Consider the following 21,890-nt stretch of genomic DNA (forward strand, 5'->3'; position numbering starts at 1 on the left):
ATTCAATGGTCTCCTGGACAAATACTATTTTATAGATATGCGCAGCATATTTGTCATATTTAATCATCTGAATTATTTGAGAGCATGTATCTGTTCCAGGCAGGTTAGATATCAGTTTGAGCGCCAGCTGACGTACCAGCGCGTTTTGGGCACCAGACGCAGCTGAGTACGCGTCCCTTGGGGCATGCGCTCTTGATCGCGAAAGTTTTGGATAACATAATTTATTTTTCTCCCTTGAACCTTTCTCTCTCAACATTTTCTCATCCACCCGGGACGAATTATATGTTACAGCAAGTCCTCTTCCCACCACAACACGCTCTCCTTGGAGAAGAGCCTCCCACGTTGGTGCCTGTTGTGACCGGGGGCGCTCAGCTGGCGAGTCGCGCACCGTCCCGCCGGCCAGTCCGAGGCTATACGCAGAGGTGGCAGGCCGCTTGGTCGGCGGATTCCTGGTCCAGATATTTCCCCGACACCGGAGAACAGCAGTCAAGGCTGAGGCGGAGGGAGTGGAAGCCATAGTGGTCGATAATGTCCACAACAAACCGTTTCTGTTTTGGGAATTTCTCCTTTTGGTTTTCTATAGTGTTCAGCCTCTCCCGGCGGTCACATAACGTGTAAAGTTTCATTTGCGTAAGTAGTGTATCACAGAAGGGGGGGTCTTTTCTGGTCTGGTCCACCCAACCATATTTGCCCCTACAGTCACGGAGGGGGGCTCAGGTGGGTGTGTCTTTAGGCAGGGCTGTAGTAAAAGTACCCCAGAAAAATCACACTGTAAAAAATACTCTCATAGTGTTAGAGCCTAATAGTATACTATTATAGTAGTGGGCTTCTATACTATATCAGGCCTGCTATATAGTAGTCTTTGATGTGGAGTTAATTTAAACTACTTTGTAAACACACAATAAAGTACATTTACTCAAGTACTGTACTTAAGTACAGTTTTGAGGCATTCTATTTGCATATTTCTATTTCTGCTACTTTCTACAGACGAGTGACAATTTAAAGGAAAAACCTGTACAGGTGTGAATGCTTGACCCCTACAGTGAGGGGATCTGGTGGCTCTGTTATGCTGTGGGGGGGGGGGGGGGGCAAAACTCTCCAACATGTCACAAGAAAGCAAAGATCAGAGAAAAGTTAAACTACCAAACTGTACAAAGTAGTTAAAAGTAGTTCCACCTGGACCAGCTACAGCAGTAAAATGTTGTTTATGCATCGATAAATAAGTATTAACAATCTTGTTATTTACAATAATATAACATTCACAGGGGCATTTTTTTCTGAGGAACAAGTAATTTTACTTTTGATACTTAAAGTACGTTTTGATGATACTCTTGTAGTCTGGAATTGGAAATACTCAAGTAAAGTGCAAGTACTTAAAAAATGTACTTAAGTACAGTACATTTATACTTTCTCTCACTAACTTTGGGGTAGGGGGGTTGCAAGTGTAATCATTTTGTCAGTTGGTCAGTTTTTCAGATGGATTTGATACAAGTTATTGCAATGTATATGTACCTTACTTTTTTATTCAACATTAAAAGTAAAATGTATCCTTGCTGTTTTTCATTTTATGTTACATTTATCTGAAGACAGCTACTGAACACTCAGATAGGCTAAAAGTCTGGAGGGGAGACAGACTGATCCCCAATCAGGTCAGCAACATTAAAATGAATAGAGCTCATTTTCTCTTCTGTCATTCCTCCAGTGTTTGTTGAGGACTTCTGTGATTGTTAACAGAACCATCTGTTTTGTCCACCAGCGCTCCAAAGTTGTTTCAAGTGATCACTTATCTTATCCCTTTGTCAATACTGACAGCTGACATCCCCGAAAAAGACAGAAAAAAAAGTGGCATGAAGGTAAAGACACTACGTGCTGCTGAACAGGTTTGTCAGCCTCAAAGCAGAGAGGAAACTCAGTATCCAAGCCGCCCTGTTAACTGGTGTGTTTACACCACTAGAGGGGATCAGGTGTCTAAAGAAGACATGCAGGTTTCCAAAAGGCAACAGGCAACAAAAAAAAAAGTGTTTTAACACAGCAGAGGTCAAGCATCAAGGAAAAAGACAGGAATTCCCCATTGTTATCAGACATATAATAATCAATAAACAATAATAAGTAAAATCTGAAGGGAAATTCAGAGCAGTTAAAAACACATGTACCGTTGTTTAATTTAAAAATAACTCTTGGCTACCTTTAAAAAAGTGACATTTAAGAGATTTGTCTGTGCAATGAGCTTTAAGTGTCTCAAAAATGCTTTATTTAATGGTTACATAACGACCATCCTTATGAGGGTAAAGAGTAAATACTTACAAATATATACATCATCTATAGCTATGTACAATGAGGCGGACTATATACAACATGGATAAGAATCTATAGAAACCCTGAACTTGGATACTGATATCAGCCTGGCACGAACAAAACAAAGCAAGACTTTTCATCACAGAGTTTAGTGCATTATTTCAACATTTACAGCTTATTAATCATGTTGGACAGTTTCCTTGGCTTTCACAGTAATCACAAACATGTTCAGAAAAGAACATAAAAACAAAACAAAAAAAAAACAAAACGTTTGCCCTGTTTTCTTCGTGTGCAACTTTGAGCCTGTCTTTCTTTGTTTTAAAAAAATGTTGCTGTCCCTGTTTTCCTTCATTTCTTCACCTCGCTGCATGTGAAGCAGCTTGACTGTGTCCCAGTGCTTAGTTTTGCCACCACCGTTACTTTCTGTATAGCTCACAAAGGGGAAAAAGAGGCATAAGGATCACTGAGAATCACAAGTTATGAGTGATATTCTCTCCCTCCACTTTAGTCTCATTTCTACAGCTCATCCTCCCCCTGCCCCTTTAGGGTGTGTTCCCATTTTCTGGGTTGACAAATGATGTACCGTTCCCTTGATGACCAGGTCTCCGGTGAATGATCACATTCGGTATGATCACAAAAGCCAGAATCCCCACCAGCATGAGCGCCACAGTGATGGTGATGATGGACGCCACCACGGTGTAGTAGCACTGGTCCGAGCGGAACAACCTGCGCAGGCGACCTCTGACCCTGTTTGGAGGCCTGCCTACATCCACCACAGTGGTTGGGACTATTCCCTGCTCCATTGCACTCAAGTGGAGGCCACCAGCTGCAGTCACCTGGCCATCCTGTTTCTTTTTAGGCAGGGTGAGGACGTTAGACTTGGTCGGGCTGCTGGGAGGAGGATTCTTAAGGAGCAGTTTGCCCTTGCTGCGCTTGAAGCGGATAGACAGTGCCCTGTGCATCTCTGGTGGGAGTTTGCCTATGATGTCCTGATTGTTGCCCAGTCGGGGCAGGTCCTGGCCGTGGGGGAGCTCGGTCAGTTCACGGCACACTGGGCAGGACAGGGTCTTGAGCTCAGGAGAGGTCACATTGATGCGAGCGAGGCACTCCAGACAGAAGGTGTGCCCGCACGCCAGCAGCTTTGGGGTCTTAAAGATGTTATCGTAGGAGCAGAAGCACACAGCACATTCAGTATCCTCCACATCATCTTCAGGCGGCTTCACCTTCCTCTGATCGCTCTCTCCCTCTCTCCTGTCTCGTCTCCGGGCCTCCTCGCTCCTCCCACGCTGGCTCCTCTCACCCTGGTGCCTGTCTCGTTCTCTTCTCCTCCCTCTTTCGACCCTTTCCAAGTCGATACTCCTCGATCTCCTCACTTTTGCTGGCTTCTCCTTCTTCCTCTCTTTCTCGCTGAGTTTGGGTTTGACGTTGGGGGCCTGTCTGTCACCGTGACTCTGGTTCCAGCTCCCTTCGGGCCTGCGTCTCTCCCTGTCGTTGCTCATGTTGCCGTGATGATGTTAGAGGTAGAGTGCAGGCTGGTTTCTGATGAACAGCGTTTCCCCAACAACAACTGTGGAAAATTAAAAGCTGGGATAAGATTATTGGCTCCAAACAACTAGTAGAGCAGGAAATAGAGTGGAGGAATTTACCTGCACAGTCCCCACTGCTCTTTCATGATGATGAAGCAATAATGCCTTACATGTCGCTATCAAACACTGTACACATTGTATTCAAATGCTGTCTGTTGATTTTTTTCATTTATTCAACATGCACGTGGCGCTTTTGCGTGATAATGAGCTGCTCTATTTGTTTAACAGGCTTTCCTGCACTGAAGTCACCAGCAAACATGTCTGCAGTGAGGACTGCAGAACTGGAAGTGCTTTAAATAGGTTTTAGTTAAAGGGGATTTTATGATCCTACAGTTTTAATGGGTTGAAACCTGTAAAACTAAAACAAAGGTGATGTGGGTTTGTGACACTGCTTCATTGTTTTGTAATTTCATAGCAAACATTCCATCATACCTGTCTGACTGACATAGTCAATCATTAATCTTAGGTTTTTAACCAGCAGTGAGCACACAATTAACATTTCAGCTGTTCAATTCTTAAAATTTTTTAGAAAATCCACAGTGAGATTTGCAGCAAGTTTAGATTAAGTTACAAGTTTCTGTCAATTAAAAATGTAGGTGGGTTAAAACAAGTAAAGTTATGAGTTTGCCAGCTATGCACAGCAGAGAAAAAACAGCTTTTCTGATGTTAGAGAACAAGAAAGTAAATAATTGAGCAGAATTTGTGCGCACACACTGACCTGCTGAGGTAGATGAATGTCGTATCACGTTGTCAGAGGTGATCTGACGAGGAAAATAATCCTAGCAAAGTGGAGTAAAAACTTGCACATCACCGAAATTCATGGCTAAAAAAAAAGTTTTAGTTTAGAGTTAGTTTAGAGAGACAGATTTTAGTCTCTCTGCTGCTCCTGTTATCCTCTTCTGTTAGTATCTTACTTCTCATATCTTGTTTTCTAATTGTTACACAGCACTGCCTCCTCTTGACCCTCCTCCTTGCCACTGTGTCTCGCTGCGGCCCGCCCTCCCTCTTTCTCTTCCCTTGTCAGACCAGTTGGACCAGCTACAGTGAGCCAGTGCTTTTTTAGTGCGTGTGTGTGTGTGTGTGTCTCTGTGTGTGCAATATGTAGATAATCAGGCCATTTACTTAGATAACTCTCACGTTTTTCCACTCATACAGCAGAATATACTGTATATCGTACTGGTATCAAAGTATTACTTAGAGTGAGCTCTGCAAGTAATTACAGCTGAACTCTTTTGATTAACTGTGTTCACCTTGAGAACCAAACTGTTGCTCAGCCTTTGTAGTTCAGCAGAGCGTCCAGTATCAGATATGGTGCCAGTGTCATGATGTGTCACATGGCAGAGATACACATGAATATTTTCTTGCTCTATGCGACTGTATGTGTGATACGAATCAAGAAAAACAATAGAGACCGTCAGGAAAATTCCACTGTGGCTGCATATGAAGACAAGGGTACAGTACTGTCAACACTGCGCATATCAGCAGCTCATACCTGTCATACCTCCACTACTCTTTTGTCACTTAGTGGGAATACCAACCAAACAAGAAGAGCTACGCAGCTCAACCTCTTCTTACTGCTCTATCTTACTTACTCACTGCTCATGTGTGCATTTTGAATATCAAAGAAAACACCCCGAGTGAGATTACAGCTACGGCCAGAATGCATTTAAATATTTCCCATTAAATATTAACAGTTAAAACATACAGAACAGAGTTTTGTTTGCTTTGTGAAACAACTCGCCCTGAAGGTGCTGAATGAGGGCCCCTGCAGGGACTTGCAGTATTGTTATGAAGGATGCGTAAAGCATATTATATAACATATTTTGTATTGGCTTACAAGTTGAAAATGAACACACTGGTGGTATTCCAAACTAGAAAAATACACCTGTTAAAAATGTCCCATCTGCTTGTTTCTGTGAGAAGTGGATGTTTTTATGCATCAATAGTAATTCTGTAAAAAAAAAAAAAATTCCCACAGAGCTCCTCTGTAGTGCAACTTAACCAGCATGACAAGAGGAGATCTAAATATAACTTGTAGCACATTAATACAATACCTGGTGCAAATTGAAATGTAGTAAATGCTGACGCCATGATTCATTATTGAGCTGCCAAACAAATTAGATCTATTCAGGAAACCATGCAGGGCAAAAACATGTGGTTGTAAAACTTTATTGCCATAGAAAAATGAAAACAAACGACGTAGGCAGCCTCTCACACAAACTCATGATTTGGACATTAGTCTTTACAGCTCGGTGGAGACTTCTCAGTAATGGTCCATTTACACAATTTAACAGTGTGCTGCTTTCACAAATGAAGAATTTTGACAAAGCCCTCTATTCAGGGTAAGTCAACAAACGGTCCAGTGAGCGCTCAAAAGCACCTGCGAAATAAACCAAGGGCCTCACGTTCATTAATGAGCTAAAAAAAAAACCCCTGCTGTTGTTGATGCCGGAAACTCAGAGCATTAATGTTTCCTTGTTGTGACTCAGCTGACACGGCCGCTTTGTGTTTGTGACCCACTTCTTCCTCGACCCATGTGTCTGTCCCATTGTGAATGTCTGTCATTCACAATTTACCGAATGTCTTGTGTCAAATCTGGTAGAAATTCAGTGCTGATAGCTGTGTGGGCACTGTTAAAAATGCCATATCAAGCTACCAGCAGAAACATTTTCACAACAATTTTTCACATTGTGAAAGACAGACTAGAGACATGTGGCTGTTTATGTGCTGAATTGGTACCAAACAGCTACATTTTCAACACTTTTCCTCTTTATTTTTATGCAATTTCAAAACTTTCGACGTCATTTCTCCTCCTACTTCTAACCCTGCCCTGAGAGAAGGACGGAGTGTACCCCTGTACTTTTTTTATTTTTGCCAACTGTCCCGTGAGTGTTGGTATTCACTTCAGCCCAGCTCCTCTTTTGTTTTGCCCTGCTTGCGGGGCATCTTCTTGCTGCTGCTGTCCTCCAGCTCTTTGCTCTTGTAGTAGTGAGGAGCCACTTCAAGCAGCCAGCCGCTCTCAATCTCAATCACCTGTGTGTGGGGGAAGAGAGATTGATAAATATGTCAACACAGAGCGGGATGCAGGTTAAATATTGTACAAAAACCACTTGTCACACTTCCTCATTATGTGCTGTATCATTCTCACGTGCAGTTATTCTGAGGAAGCCTTTATATTAGACTCAATAAAAGGTGATTGTTTATCACAGATTAAACAATGACCACAACTTTTTCTGTTTGATGATTATCTTCTGAAAAACATACAACTACTTCCTATATTCTCTTGACACTGCAAATATTAGAGAGAAATTTAGAAAAAGTATCACATGAGAGCAGGCAGACCTGTCTCATGAACTCCTTGGTGGTGAAAACCAGCTCGTGGTAGATCAGCCAGCGCGGCTGCTCCTCGAACAGAGAGCTGTTGGGATGGACGTAGACTGTCTGCTGGTGCTTCACTGTCTTGTAGCCGCCTTTACTCAGTCGTGCCGTGTGATAAAAATATCCTGCTGTCACCGCCTGGGAGAGGGACAAGAATGAGGGGACAGGGGGGTTTATAAGTCAACCGATTTATCGCCATGCAGGCTAGAAATCAACGTGACCACAGTAGCGTTATAGGACAAAGAGAAACGCAAGCATAAAGAGCGATACAAGAACATGCAAAGCAAAAGATTAATGGATGTGTGGGATACACTCAAAAACCCAATTATATGTCCTTATAGACAACTGCATTGCAGGGAGTTTCATTGTCTGATATGTAATAATAATAACAATGATAATAATAATGATAATAATAAGCCCCTTGCATAAATGGAGCTGAACCACCATCGCAAGTAACAGACGCTCCAACAGTTTTGGTGTTTTTGAAACATGTATTCCAAGAAAAATAAAATGACATAGTTTCAGCGGATACATTTTGAACTCCAGGAAATACATCTGTAAAGAATCACATAGGAAATGATTCATATAATATCAGAGAGGTATATGAGGTATATGGTTGACTAAACATAATGATGACTGGTCCATACGGGCTAAAGTCCAACACAGTATGAATAATGCACCTTGTTTACTCGAAAAGAAGGTGGGTAAGGGAGGAGTGGAGTCAGACTAAAGATTATTTCATCACAAATTGTTTTTCCATGTAAAATTGGTCATAAAGCAGTAAGAGTAACTGATGATATCTTACTGATAGGCTTCCTAAGTATATAAAACACAATGATAAAGCAGAAACATATTATTATTGAGCGAGTGTTCTTGTTCAAGGGAACTACTGCAGGGCACTAGAAGCAGAAAAAGCAGATAATTCACATGGAAGTATAACAATTTATTAAAAAGTTGAGGTACCGTTTCAATCCCATCCCAAAGGTAGGTTTCATGTAGGATTACCAAACAGATACCATCCAAGTACCACTCCTTACAGTCAGATCTGCTTTTCCAATCATCTTTCCACAGATGGATATAAACTGTTCACACCTGTTTATCTAGGCCGGTTGGTGCTGGGTGTGTTCACAAAAGTAATACTTATAAAGGACGACATGACACCGAAATACAGCTGACAGAAATCTGTCGCACACTTGTCATGTGACGTACATGGGAAAAGTAAATCTACATCTGTCTATCATTTCCCCTGATATTAAATTAACATTTTAAAATAACTAATTTATCATGTTTATGTTTGCATGTAAGCGTGCAGCCAATCAAGTGCCTCCTGGCTCAAAACACGAAATACAACCATTAATAAAGCCAGTTTATTGAGGGTTTCATTTATAATAACTCAATAAATCAAGGGATTGTTTTCACCTATTTAGTGGCTGTTGGACGCAGGCAAAGGCAGTATCTAATGGGAAAAGGTGTAACCCAACAAATAAAACAAACGCCCTTGCTTATCTCAAGTGGTTTAGGGGTGCGTTCACAATACACATGGACCCTGACATAAGAGGGCTGATAGCTCAAACAGAAGGCTCTTTTACAGCCTCTGTTCTGCAGTGATTAACAGTTTTCCGCTTAGGTTTTCTAGCACAGTTTACATTTTCAGAACTACCTTCTTTTTGAGAGCCCAGTATGTTGATAAAACATTTTGTGCCAACCAGCATCCACCCAGCTGAAGAGAAAAATAACACTTGACCTTTCACCTATGCTCATGTTGACAGTAGCCTGTCAAGCTAAATTGAGCAGCCTTTTGTCTTGAGGTCTTCAGTGAATCTTGAGTCCTGCCCTCCGCCTAAATGGTTCAAAACATGTGTCACTAATCTTGAGTTGTTTACCTGGAACCAGTTTTTACCCTGAGGTTGTTAATAGTATTCTGTACAGTCATCGCAGAAAAAGAAAACATTGAATGCAAGTGATGTTCATTTCATCTTCACCGTGTCTTTTTTAATTTTTCAGTGGGTCTTCCCTGCCACAGGTTGAACTCTTCAGTGCTTTTATTTTTTCACAATCAATTAATTGTTTAGTCCATAAAGCATGAGAACAGTGAAAACGCCCATCAACATTTCCTAAAGCAGAATGCAACATCTTGAGATGTCTTGTTTTGTCTTACCAACAGTCCAAAACTCCCAAAAATTCAATTTACTATGATGAAAAACCCAGAAATGCAGCTAATTCTTACACTGAGTACATTTGAGAACCTGGAAAAATCAAATATTTGAATTTTTTGCTTAAAAAAATTACTTAAATGATTAATCGACGATCAAAATCCAACAGTAGCTATGGTAATACTGGGCCACAGACATAGACTAGTTAAGTATAATTTAACCTCTATTATACTAGATACCAGGATTCCAGTTTTTGGAGCACTGACCTTGCGAATCGGCACGCTGTCTCCCTGGGAGCTGACCACCTCCACCTCAATGCGATCCATCAGACCCTCTAGCTGGTCCCTGACGTCCCGGGCTCTTCTCATGGAGCGGAACTGGATGAAGTTCTCATAGCACCACTGTGTAGAGTAGCCACTTTCCACCCACTGACACAGAAAGACATGAACACCATAGTTAGCACAATACCCAAGTTCTAGGTAGAAGTAAGCTATAAACCACAGCTGTAGAAGAATTTCATCTGGACAAAATGCAGCAAATTAATAGTTTTTAAGTCATCATTCATTCATATCACCATGAAAATATTTAGAGCTGCAACGATTAGTCGATTACTCAATTGACAGAATATGAATAGCCAACTATTATAATCAATTAATTGTTTGGGAGCCCAGATTCTCTGATTTCAGTTCCTCAAATGTAAAACTGTTCTGGTTTATTTAGTCTTCTGTGGTAATAAACAAAGTATCTTTGGGTTATGGACTGTTCATCCAGACAAAAGGAGGCATTTGAGAACATCTCTTTGGGCTTTGGGAAACAAAGAGACATTTTTCACCATTTAATAGACCAAACAACTAATCGATTCATCGAGAAAATAATCAACAGTTTAATCAATAATAAAAATAATTGTGAGTTGCAGCCCTAAAGATATCCATCCTGTCCTTTTAATATTAGCCTTGCAAATAAGTTACAGGTTATTATAGTTCAAATGTCACTGTTGAGCAGGTCTACTCTGAAAAGAAACAGATGTCAAACACAGATTTTACTGTGCATACACCGAAGCATTTGCATACCAGGTCACAGAAAACCTGAAATATGGTGGTTGGCTGTTACATGAACACTAATGCAATTCACCACAGTGAGCCAAGCAACAAATCCTACCTCATAATTATAATGTTCAGTTTGTGTTGAGACTATGTCAGAGACATGGTCATTTTTTTAGGTCATAGTTGGTGGGCGTTGTTGTATTTCATTATATTAAAAGGATTCATGTGAACTCATGTTAGTAAAAATATTAGCAACATCTCTTAATAAATTTTAATACAGCAGCATCCCTGCTTATAACGGCCTAAAAAATGTATGTAGAGTTCAATAAACATCTCTCACAATGTCAACAAAAATATAACTTACAATAATATAACTTAACAATGACTGAATCTATTGCAAGCTTATTAGACTGCATTCGATTGCACAGGTCATTAACTGGTCACTCAGAGCTGAGAATGTTTTAATAATACACAAACGGCTGCTCGTCTGTTGTCCACATGCAGGTACCTGCGTGTAGACATTGAGCAGCACCAGGTGGTCTCCCCCCGGCACCACAAAGTTCATCCTGGCGTTGTCAGCATGCACCACCTTGTCTTTGGGCCGGTAGAAAATAGAGTTGTTCACCGACAGCATGGCCGCTATGGACAGCACTTCCTCCGAACACTTGTACCTAAAGGAGGCAGAGATGTAAAAATGAAATGAAACATGGAGTGACATAGAGAATGAAGCCTGAATTATACTTTCTGCAAATAAACTAAAGTGACTGTTCCATTAAGGAAACACTAGATCACTGTAATGTAATGCAACTAAAGATTATTTCCATTTTCGATTCATCTGTCAGTTGTTTTCTCTCGATTCATCGTACGGTCTATGAAATGCTTCATACAGTAATTCAGCTGGTAATGCGGCTCATCGAATGCACACATAGTGAAGGCTTACGCTAGTATCAGGATGGAGACTTACTGCTCAGAGGCCAGGATCATCTTGCTCAGCATGGGATCCACCGGCAGCTCAGCCATCCTGCGACCCAGCTGAACCCCAAAAAAATAACAAGAACACCAAGTGATGATTCATGAATAAGAGTTTATCCATTTAATAAACAATCATGTGTACTACTTCGCAATGATCAGCCAAACTTAGTCATACATTGTTGATGATCACAGATTAACCAGACTAGCTTAGTAATCACAGCCCTAAATTGTAAATACCACGAGTCATCTCTTCTGTTTATCAGCACTTTTAATCAAGGAAGTGAGTGACAATTTGGCGCTGGAGGGCATGTCACAGCATCAGAAGCATCAGGTATGCACAGTGCCTCATGCAAATATGCAGACCAACCAAGTGAAGATGAACACAGATTATGCTTGTCAAATAAAAGGATTACGTATCTCTTTCCTGTGATTAAAGTTAGGAATGTAAAACATCTTCGCATTACTTAAGCTTCACTGTTTACTTATGACCCTCTATTGTGAAGAGGATGGAGTGTGTGGAATGATTAATCCACCGCTTTTTGTATGTGTTTGATTGTATAATAACTTAACATCTACAAGATTCTTAGAGACATCTGGATTCCGGCAACTCTAAGCTAAATATGTGAAATACGTGGAACGTATTGATCCACTGGCAATTGACAAATCACGAGGAGGTTTCCTTCAAACTATACTTTCAAATGTGAATTATTGTATTTCTGTTTGTCCAACTACCTTTGTGAGTTCTCCCAGGTGGTTGAGTGCTCCAAGGGCATAGAGCTGCTCCAGCGCCAAAACCAGAGTCTCATGAGGAGGTGGGTCCATGAAGTCAAAGTGAATGAGGTCATTGATGCCTGCAGGCAGATAAGTATTAGCCTGAAATCAAAACCATCTAAGAGTGACCTACTCTATTCCACCTTTTTGACTGAGTGTATGAAATGACATCATCTTATCTGTTAAACAGGACTTCCTCACCTAAACTCTTGAGCAGCAGGACGACATTCCCCAAGTTGGTCCTCTGGATCTCAGGCACAGTTGTTTCTTCCATCTCATGTTTAAAGGCCCAGGCTGTGTAAAGCCTGAAACATTTCCCAGCAGCCACTCTGCCTGCGCGGCCTGCTCTCTGGTTGGCCGAAGCCTGAAACAGAAACACGCAGCATGAGTTGGGCGAAACAGTTTGAAACCACTGCAGAGGCTAAGAATGCACACTCAGGGCTAACTGTTAACTGGCTTTATACAACATGACAGCTTCTAGCCTCGACCTGTTGGTGAATTATGGCGCTCTGAAAATATGTGTGGTCACTACACTTCTGGATACACTGACTTGCTGCCTGTTAAACATTAAGAAGACCAGTGAGCAGTTACCCGAGAGCAGGGCGTGACGATGAGTGACTCCATGCCGGTGCGGGCGTTGTAACTCTTCTGTTTGCAGAAGCCTGGGTCAATGACATAGATGATGCCATCTATGGTCAGGGAGGTTTCTGCTATATTCGTAGCCACCACCACCTTGGATTAATAGTGAGAGAGCACAGAGTGCAAAGAGATAAAGTGAGTAAGAGATAAAGCACTGCACAAACAAAGAGGAACAAAGATTAAATCCAGCAGTGAAACAGCAGAATCAAAGATGTGATAAAAACTACATAACAAGGCATTAAAAGGGAAGTTGTGGTTTACTTCAACCTGATGTATTTCTCATAAATGTGGCTGTTGTGGCTCTATGGGTTATGCCATTGTCTATTATAGAGATTCATGGTAATGAGAACTTGTACAAAACAACGTACATGGGGGAAAGAGGCTGAGACTCCTATAGCTTTCCAAATAGATTTTTACGTGAATCATTTCAAATGTTTGTCTCTGAGTCAGACGGAAAGCAAACACAGAAACGAGCCGCTTGTAGCAGCCATTATTATCCAGGGCAACCTGCCGGCTAACCTACGTACCCACATATTCATCTGCGCACGCTGGTTTGTTTACTGTTATGTATGAGGCTGACTTTCACCGTGGTTAGACTGTAATGAAACTAAAAAACAAAGCACTACGACGGATTATTCAGTGGACTATTATAAGGATGATTGTGAGTCAGTTCACTTTGATGACCAACCATATTTATTTGAACCGGAGTCCACAGAGGGGAGCTAAAACAATTGGAAGAGGAAAAAAACGAAGAATAGAGGCAGAAAGGCAACGGGACTGTCAGGAAAGACAGCGTCCGGTACCCTGCTGAGTGAACACAAAAACTTCTGCTGCAGAGTGGGACCTCCTGAAGCCAGGCTCAGAAAATCTACATGTGCCCACAGATATGAGTGATCTCAGCTTTGTTGTTCCTACAAATAATTTTTTGCAGTGCTTATCAACACTGTCCTAGAGACTCTTTCACCTCTACAAAATAAACTGGAAGAAAAAAACGAGTCCAGCTGGACCAAAGAGTCAGAGAGTGCAAAGTTAGCATGACACATCGAACAATGGCCACATTTATGGGAAATACATCAGGCTGAAATAAATCGGGACTTCCTTTAATCTGTCAAACAGTGTTACTAGGATACTGTAAGTCTCTCTATTCAGTCTCATTGTGCTACAGCAGCCTCTAATGGTGAGTAATTGCATGGACATTTAATCTGGGTAAGTCTGAAAAGGCTCTTGCTCACGACACAACTGATACAGTAAACAGATAGCATAGAGTTAAAGTCTTTATTGTGTCTCTCAAAGTAATAAACTTGAAGGAACTGCACTGGAGCAAAGCCAGAAAGAAGGAAAGCTTTGTTGTCATATGCAAGTGACCACTTCATGTTTGCCAAGTTGAAATATTAACCCTGCAACCTCCAGGGTGGTTGTGTATATATGGTCAACGATAGCAGTTTTCCAAGTATTCTGCACAGAAATAAGACTTTGTCTCACCTTACGGGCACCGGGCGGAGTAGGGTTGAAGATCTTTGCCTGCATGTCTGACGGAAGGTTGGCGTAGATCGGCAGCACCAGCAGCTCTGCGATCTTCGATCCAAGCCGCCTACATCTTTCCTGGAGAAGCTCACAACACGCCTCAATCTCTTCCTGCAAGACAAACACACGCAAAAGAGATTTATTTGGGCTTTTTGAACGTCTTGACAAAAATCTAGAAGAATCCCATGCCTGATATAAACTACTATACCTGTCCAGTGAGGAAGACCAGAACGTCTCCAGGAGCCTGGGTGACGTGGATCTGTAGCACTGACACCACACATGCCTCCAAGTAGTCTGCCTCAGGAGCCTTGACAACACAACACACAGATAGTCGCATCAACAGAAAAGTTTTATTTTAGGGGTAGAGGTTGTCTGTACTCGTTTGAGGCTTGTTTGATTAAAGTGACGTCTTCTTTTGAAGGAGCTCTGTAATTTCTCATACACTGCTTTTATAATCCTGTCCTTTCTCCATCAAGCAGCAACCATAAACCTTCAAGTTCTTACATTAAATGCCTGCATACAGAATGTGACCTGTTTTATTTAAACACTTAACTTTGCAACAAATTTGTATGAATAAATTAATTCTTTGATTTATTATGGATCTGTACAACACAGTAGTTCCTACTTTAGTGTAGAAGATATCGACGGGGAATCTCCTGCCAGGGATCCTGAAGACGGGTGCGTCGTCAAAGAAGCAAGAGAAGCGCTCGGTGTCCAGAGTGGCGCTGGCCACCAGCACCTTCAAGTCTGGTCTGAACCTGGCGATGTCCTTAATCAAGCCGAACAGGATGTCTGTGTGGAGCGTTCGCTCGTGGGCTTCATCTATGATGATCACACTAAAGGGAGACAGGATAATGACTATAGCAATAATGTCAAGTTAATGTAAAACTCCAAGACTAATATGTGAAAGTTAGTCCTGTGGTGAATCTATCAGCAGCAACATTATCATTTCTTGATCACAGAAACACAGAGCATGCAGAGACGGAAGTGATGGCTAAAAAAAAAATTAGACACTGGGAGAGAATTACTGTAAAAGTGTATAGATTATTCAAAGACACCAGAATCAAACTGAAGGATGAAAGCGTGATGAGATCAAGAACACAAAAAGCAAGAACAAAAATAAAGAAACACAAATCTCCCAGTCAGTCAATAAGTGCATTGGCATGATAATATTTTAATGGTTATTTTTAATTTATCTGCATGAATTAAAGAGAAACTTCCAGTTGGTTCCACTAAGTATTACCTGTAACTGGCCAGGTCGGGCTCTGTGAGAAACTCTCGGAGCAGCATGCCGTCTGTCATGTACTTGAGCACCGTTCTCTCTGATGTGCAGTCCTCAAAGCGGATACTGTAACCCACCTGGATGAAGCAATAGTGAATATGAAGAATCAAGAATTTTTAACCACACCAAATAATAGTTTTAAGAGTACTTGTGTTTAAAAGAGAAAAAAAAGGATAACATACACAGAGATCAATAAAGAATTCAAGAAAAGATGTTAAATATTTAATAACCTCAGCACACAAAAACATTATTGTAATTATTGGTCAGATCTTAAATTGAATCATTCAGCCTTAAAATTAACAATATTGTTTTTGTAATAAAGTGGAAATGACACAATATCAGTGTGAAAATGGGCCAAACTCACCTCATTACCAAGCTTGACGCTCATTTCCTGTGCCACTCTGGCAGCCACCGACATTGCTGCCACTCTGCGAGGCTGCGTACATCCGATCTTCATGCCTCCTTTAGTGTATCCCTGAGAGAGGAATTACAGGTTTAAGGGTCAGATCCGCCAAATCACATAAATTAATTTTCCACAATTACCACTGATGGTATTTTGCCATGCAGATGATTTAGTTCTGTTCTGCCACCATGCTTAAACAGTGGGGAGAATCAGAATTTCCTTTGTGCTTGATATTGAAAAATGACATTTCAAAAACTCGACAGCAACGAGATTTTACAGAAACTCCAAATCCTGGTTACTCAGATCTCGATGGCAACTAGAGGGAACGTTACGTGTTGTATGTTTCAGTTTCACATGCTCAGATATAGCTTTAAACCTGCATTAAAACTGACTTTTTGGCCACTTGGGGGTAGTAGAAACAAGTTGTGAACACAACATTGATATATTTACCTTTTAGGTTGACATGCTGAACTTGTTAGCAAACAGTTCCACATCCAACAGAGCAACATTATCATTTATTTGGAGTTGTGTTTCTATCCACCTGGTGAAAGTAAGTCCAATATTCGCTCTCCTTTTAGTTCTGTTTTTTATTTCTACCAACTCCTGAGGGAATAATCTGGCTCTTTAGCTGCTAAATGCTCCACTATGTTCACCAATTAGTAGCTAACCGTGTCTGTTTGCCGTTTGATGCTGAGCAGGTAGTGTACAGTGGGTTTTTAGAGCTTTTTCTCTGAAAACAGCTGCCTGCTGCAGCCAAAATGAGCAGTGAGAGTGAACCGGAAGAAGTAAAGTTGCAGCTGGATAGCTAAACAATACGCTGAAACTCACAATGAAGTTCCATAAAGCTGAAGGGAACTGCAGAGTCGAGTGATGATTCTCTGCAGGTTCATCACATTACATACTGTCCGTTCATACATTGTTATTATGACAAATAACTATTAAAGCCACTTTCAGTCTTACTGATTTCCAATACCAATAATCAAAATATCAAAAGGATCATGTAAAGTTTGAGGAAAAAAGGAGATTCTATGTGAGGTCCTCTTGCAAGCCAAATAAATGATTGGAGGAGAAATCATCCCGAGAGATGTAAAGCTGTTTCAACTGACTTGAACTTTGTTTACTTTCTCCTCGTCACTAGGGAGTCATGCTCATACTAGTCACGGTTCTGTATGTGATATATCAACATGCGAGTATACCGGGTCATTCAATTCTGTACTCACATCTTCCAGGAGGTACTGTGGGATCTGGGTGGTCTTGCCGGAGCCTGTCTCCCCCTCAATGACCAGGATCTGGTGCTCGTGGATGGCAGCTAGCAGGTCCTCTCTGTAGGGGAAGATGGGCAAGCTGCGTCGGACCTCCTGCATGGACTGCTTCTTCATCTCTGCCTGGGAGAGTGCTGGAGCCTCCTGATCCTGAACACAACAGTTCACTTACATTTCAGCTTTTTTTTTTAGAATTAGATGATCTTTTTCAGAGTGATATTCAATGGATAAGCAAAAATAAGATTCAATTGTGACATAAATAATGATGAAAAAGTAAAATGTACCAAATAAACCCCACCTGTTCCGTTCGAGTTCCTTTCATGGTAATGGCGGTGCTGACAAAGTTGATCATCTCGTCTTCCTCCAGGATCAGCTGGTACTTTTCCTGCTCCTGCCTCATCCCTTGCTCTCGCTCCTTTCTGGCCCCGAAACTGAGGGAGGCTGTCTTCAGCCTCTCCTCCTCCCAGCGGCCTTGCTCTCCTCCCAGCTCCATGGGAGTTTCCTCCAGCTCCAGGTCCCTCTGGGGCACCTCCTGGTCAGCGACAAGGGAGAAAGGGGAAGAGGATGAAGAAAGAAACGGTGAGAAACAGACAGAGGAGGCAGTAAAAAGAGCAAAAAAAAAAAGACAGAAATGCTGTCCTACCTTGCTTCTATTCTCTTCCGGCATATAATATCTGTTCTTCCTCTCCTCATGTTCCTTGGCACCAGCCTTTTTGTAATCTTTAGCTAGGTCGCGAAGGGTGCGTTTGTATTCCAACTCCTTTCTCTCCCTTTCAGTCAGCTCGTCTGTAGTGAAAAGGTACTCCTCATCAGCGATTTCTGCCTCCAGGTCCTCAAGCTTCTCTGCCTCTCTCTTCTTTAGATAATCCCAGCGAGAGCGTTTCCTCAACTCTGGCAACTAGCAAGGGAGAAAGGAAGGCAAAGGATGAAAAAAAAACGTTATTATACAATCTTAACTGAAGCAACTGATTTTTAATATCAAAGGAATGTGTCTCTATTTCCCTACATAACTCAGAGCAAGCACTCACTATGTTCTTCTGATCCTCTTCGGCCATCTTCAGTCTCTTCTGAGCCTCCTCATAAGCCTGGAGACAAACAAACAACGTGGAAGTTGTTTACCTGCATCACATAGTGGGTCATCTTTGAAAAAAAACGTATGAGCTGTGTTGTAACTCCACAGTCTCCCACCTTTTTGTCAGTCCTCTCTGCGATGTTGCGGGTCTTGTCTTTGTCTCTCAGTTTTACTCGCTCAGCGAATGCATCTCTTTCTTCGATATCCTGCAGTCGCTCTCTCTCTTCCGTCTCCCACTCCTCCTCTTCCTCCTCTTTCTTGACAGACTTATGGTCTGAGTTACTCCTGATATCAGAAAAATGCATCAAAACGCTGCTTTTGTACAAAATGCAGATTCCAGAGTTTTAACCAAAATAAGTAAAAGGGAGCACATCACGCCCATTTTAGTTTAGACATTGTATTGGCTCTTTGTCTCTTTTAGAATTAATTAAAATTTTTATTGCTAGTTCACGAGCCTTTGAATGGTTTAGCACTTCCACACTTCTGTTCTTTCAACCGCTGCTTCAGGTAAATCACGTACTACAGCATTAAATGTACCATCAGTTAACTTAATGGTACCTGTGATGAATATTTAAGGGTAGGAACTCCATTCTTGGAAATCAATCTTTAGTTTTTAGGGTTCTCATATTAAGGCTAAGAAAATGTTTAACTCTATAATACAAAGTGCACAATAAATACAATCTTGTAATTTAGCACAGAATTTGTATTTTTTACAAAAAGGTTTTTAGTTCCTAGATTCCACATATCATTTAGCAGTATCCTACAGATAAAAAAGTTGTTTCTTCTTCAGTGTGCCTTTTTTTTAACTACTATGTCTTCTTGTTTAGTAGAAATGTTCATTTTCACTGCTACAAAAGTTCTACTCCTGTTTCTACACTAACACAGTACGTCATACAAAAATGCTGTTTCTAATTGATCAATATCCTAAGAGGGTGTGTTTGATTATTCAAATTACTGTATTTACAAGGTGGGTGTAATTTTCCGTTTTAAACAGTGTTTGTTCACCCACCCAGAGTAAAAATGGAGAAAAATACTACAAGACAAGCTACTCTGACAATTTTCAAACAGAACTGCATGTCAACAACATCAAACCTATATTTAAAAAGTAAGCTAAAACTAAACAATCATAATGAAACCGGTACAAAAATATCTGGATCACCTTTTAGGCACTTCCTCCTCACTGGATGACTCGCTCTCCTTCTTCTGCCTGATGTGCTTCCTCTTGTTTCCTCTGTCCTTGTCTTTGCTTTTCTTCTTCCCTTTCTGCTTGTCTCTCACAGCGTCCCCGTCACTGTCACTGTCCTCCAGTAAGGTGTACGTACGGTTCTTCCTATCCATTTCGATGGCTTGCCGCTCTATCGCTCGGGCTGGTTTTTCAACAACCTGCTTGCGAGGAATCTATAAACACACAGTGGTAAAAGATGTAACTGCAGGAGCATCGTTAGAGGTTTCATTCCCACCGACATCTCCCCTACTGAAAATGCAAGCAACTACTGTTTTGTGTAAGGCATTTAAAATTCATGTAAATATGTTGTGGCAAGTTCAAACAAGGAATGACTATAGAATTTACCTTGTCAAAGAGTTCCTGCGCAAAGGCAATCACACTCTGGTCAATGTCAATCGTGCCCGTCTGCTGAAGACGAGTCACAAAGTCTTCAGAGCTCGATGCTTTCCGAGCAGTCCCGATCATGAATTGAGACACATATCTGTCACTCAACCCGAGGATATCGTGGAGACGGTCATTCACCCACTGCTCTAGGTTGGCCATGGTGCCTGTTCAGGAAGCAGTCACAAGAACATAGTTATCATCCAGGTGTAGATATAAGCCACATAGTTACAGAACCTGCTGCCTACAACCAAGCATCCAATGGTATTTTCATTTACATTTATCCTTGTGTAAATGTGTTTTTCTTCTTGTTCCTTTAATTGGATGTTTGTGCTTCACTGTGCAGAGTAAGACACTAAAAAGCTGTTTTCACATCCACCTGCTGAAAGTGGAAAGTTTCTCTGTGTTCACCTTAAATCTGAGTTTAAGGCATGTATCTATGAGCATGATTTGTGAAATCACACCTAGTTTGGAACCAGTCATGGTTCAGCATGCAACTTACACAACTTCAACACTTTCACAACGCCAAGTGTGATGTGGAAACGCGAAGCCTCCAGTGCACAAACACTGAACTTGGACTTTTCAGTGAAGTAGGAAACATCTTTGCATATTAATAGATTCAAGTAACTAAGCTTTTTCCTAGTATATTAGACAAGAATTATTATTGGAGGCTGAGTATTTTTTATATATCTTAAAACATGTCTGGAAGGGAACTTTAAATTTTGTGCATATTGCAAACCAATTTCCCCTCTGGGATAATAATGGAGTTAATGTTAGTCTGCGAGATGTTGACAAGTGAGCCAAAAAGTTCATTTCGTGCCTTTATTTGTGCCACTGTGCGTAGCTTTAGACATTCAAGTTCAATGGTACACTTGTGAGCTGTTCTGCTTAATATTTATAGTGAGGCTTACGTTAGACTGAAAGCGTGCGAAGAACATATATCCAAAGCGTTACTAAACTTTCTTTTAGGCAAAAAAACCCCATTAATCTCCACTTACCGCTTTTCAAAATGCTGAAACAACGTTGTTGTTATGGTGGAAGTCGCAGGCTTCGAGCTAGCTAACTAAGCTAACTCCAGCTACAAATAAGATGCTTACTTTGACTGTTTATAAGCTCCCAGTGAGAACACGTAGAGGTTACGAGCATCCCAACGTGACCATATTAAACTATTTGTGATTTCATTCATGACAAACCACATATAAATAAAACGATCAAAATATATTTTGCTAACTTCGCTTAACGCACGTTAACTTGGAAGCGGAAACGCGTCATAAAAAAAATCATCGAAGAAGAGCCGAGCTGCGGCAGAGGCTGCGCTTACTGTCCCCATCTGGTCATCTGGAGAACAACAACAATCATCGGCCCGGCCTTGTTCCATTGTTAGATAGCCTTTTTCAGAGACATTGCACTGAGACATAATGAGGAAAATAAAAGCAATAACACATGAGCACATTACCAAACTATCGTAAGAATATTGATGATTTTAAGGGTTGTATGCCAGGCAACCTTCAATTTTCCACCTCACCCCACAGCAAGGAAACAAATAAATAAATAGCCTAACGTGCATTCGACATGAATGTGTGTTTTTCTCTGCAGAGATTGGAAAGTAAAGGCTAAATAAGTTTTTTCTTAAATTACTAAATGATACAAATTTTATGTTTACAATGAAGATTTATGTCGTCCAAGCTGGGTAAGTGTTAGGTTCACAATTTTTCAAGTCTGTCTTAAAACAACAGTCAGGACCATATGCACACTGAAAGAGGTTTTCCTCGCTGTAATCATTCCTCTTGTTCATACTGGCTATTGAAAGATCCTCTTCAAAATGTGCTTTCAATGTAAGTGATGGGTGCCAAAACCCACAGTGTGTCCACACAGTCATTTTGTGCAAAACTGCATTTAATCTG

General features: G+C 41.1%; 2 protein-coding genes across 2 annotated transcripts; both read right to left on the minus strand.

The window, feature by feature from the left end:
* Positions 1-1,149: 1,149 nt before the first annotated feature.
* Positions 1,150-4,901, minus strand: rnf183 (ring finger protein 183). The gene is made up of 2 exons (XM_067600760.1): positions 4,600-4,901; positions 1,150-3,862 (listed from the first exon to the last, which is right to left on the minus strand). Exon 2 carries the CDS (start codon positions 3,792-3,794, stop codon positions 2,838-2,840), a length of 957 nt encoding a protein of 318 aa, XP_067456861.1. The 5' UTR covers positions 3,795-3,862; positions 4,600-4,901; the 3' UTR covers positions 1,150-2,837.
* Positions 4,902-6,034: 1,133 nt separating this feature from the next.
* Positions 6,035-21,262, minus strand: dhx16 (DEAH (Asp-Glu-Ala-His) box polypeptide 16). The gene is made up of 21 exons (XM_067600761.1): positions 20,985-21,262; positions 19,951-20,153; positions 19,540-19,778; positions 18,497-18,665; positions 18,337-18,393; positions 17,952-18,206; positions 17,607-17,840; positions 17,267-17,458; positions 16,008-16,118; positions 15,605-15,720; positions 14,987-15,197; positions 14,570-14,668; positions 14,320-14,472; positions 12,790-12,930; positions 12,400-12,562; positions 12,160-12,278; positions 11,420-11,487; positions 10,964-11,126; positions 9,679-9,840; positions 7,224-7,397; positions 6,035-6,914 (listed from the first exon to the last, which is right to left on the minus strand). Exons 2-21 carry the CDS (start codon positions 20,146-20,148, stop codon positions 6,786-6,788), a joined length of 3,153 nt encoding a protein of 1,050 aa, XP_067456862.1. The 5' UTR covers positions 20,149-20,153; positions 20,985-21,262; the 3' UTR covers positions 6,035-6,785.
* Between the last annotated feature and the right edge of the window lie 628 nt (positions 21,263-21,890).

This window comes from Thunnus thynnus, chromosome 10, assembly GCF_963924715.1.
Source record: "Thunnus thynnus chromosome 10, fThuThy2.1, whole genome shotgun sequence".
Taxonomy (NCBI): Eukaryota; Metazoa; Chordata; class Actinopteri; order Scombriformes; family Scombridae; genus Thunnus; species Thunnus thynnus.

Bases quoted from the DNA above. Each gene is read 5' to 3' on its own strand.
- rnf183 (XM_067600760.1), bottom strand. From the start codon at position 3,794: ATGAGCAACGACAGGGAGAGACGCAGGCCCGAAGGGAGCTGGAACCAG.
- dhx16 (XM_067600761.1), bottom strand. From the start codon at position 20,148: ATGGCCAACCTAGAGCAGTGGGTGAATGACCGTCTCCACGATATCCTC. The intron at 14,669-14,986 runs GTAGGAACTACT...TGTGTTGTCAAG, and splicing joins TCGATATCTTCTACACTAAA to GCTCCTGAGGCAGACTACTT. The intron at 11,488-12,159 runs GTAGTTGGACAA...TTTGGGGTTCAG, and splicing joins ACCTGGGAGAACTCACAAAG to CTGGGTCGCAGGATGGCTGA.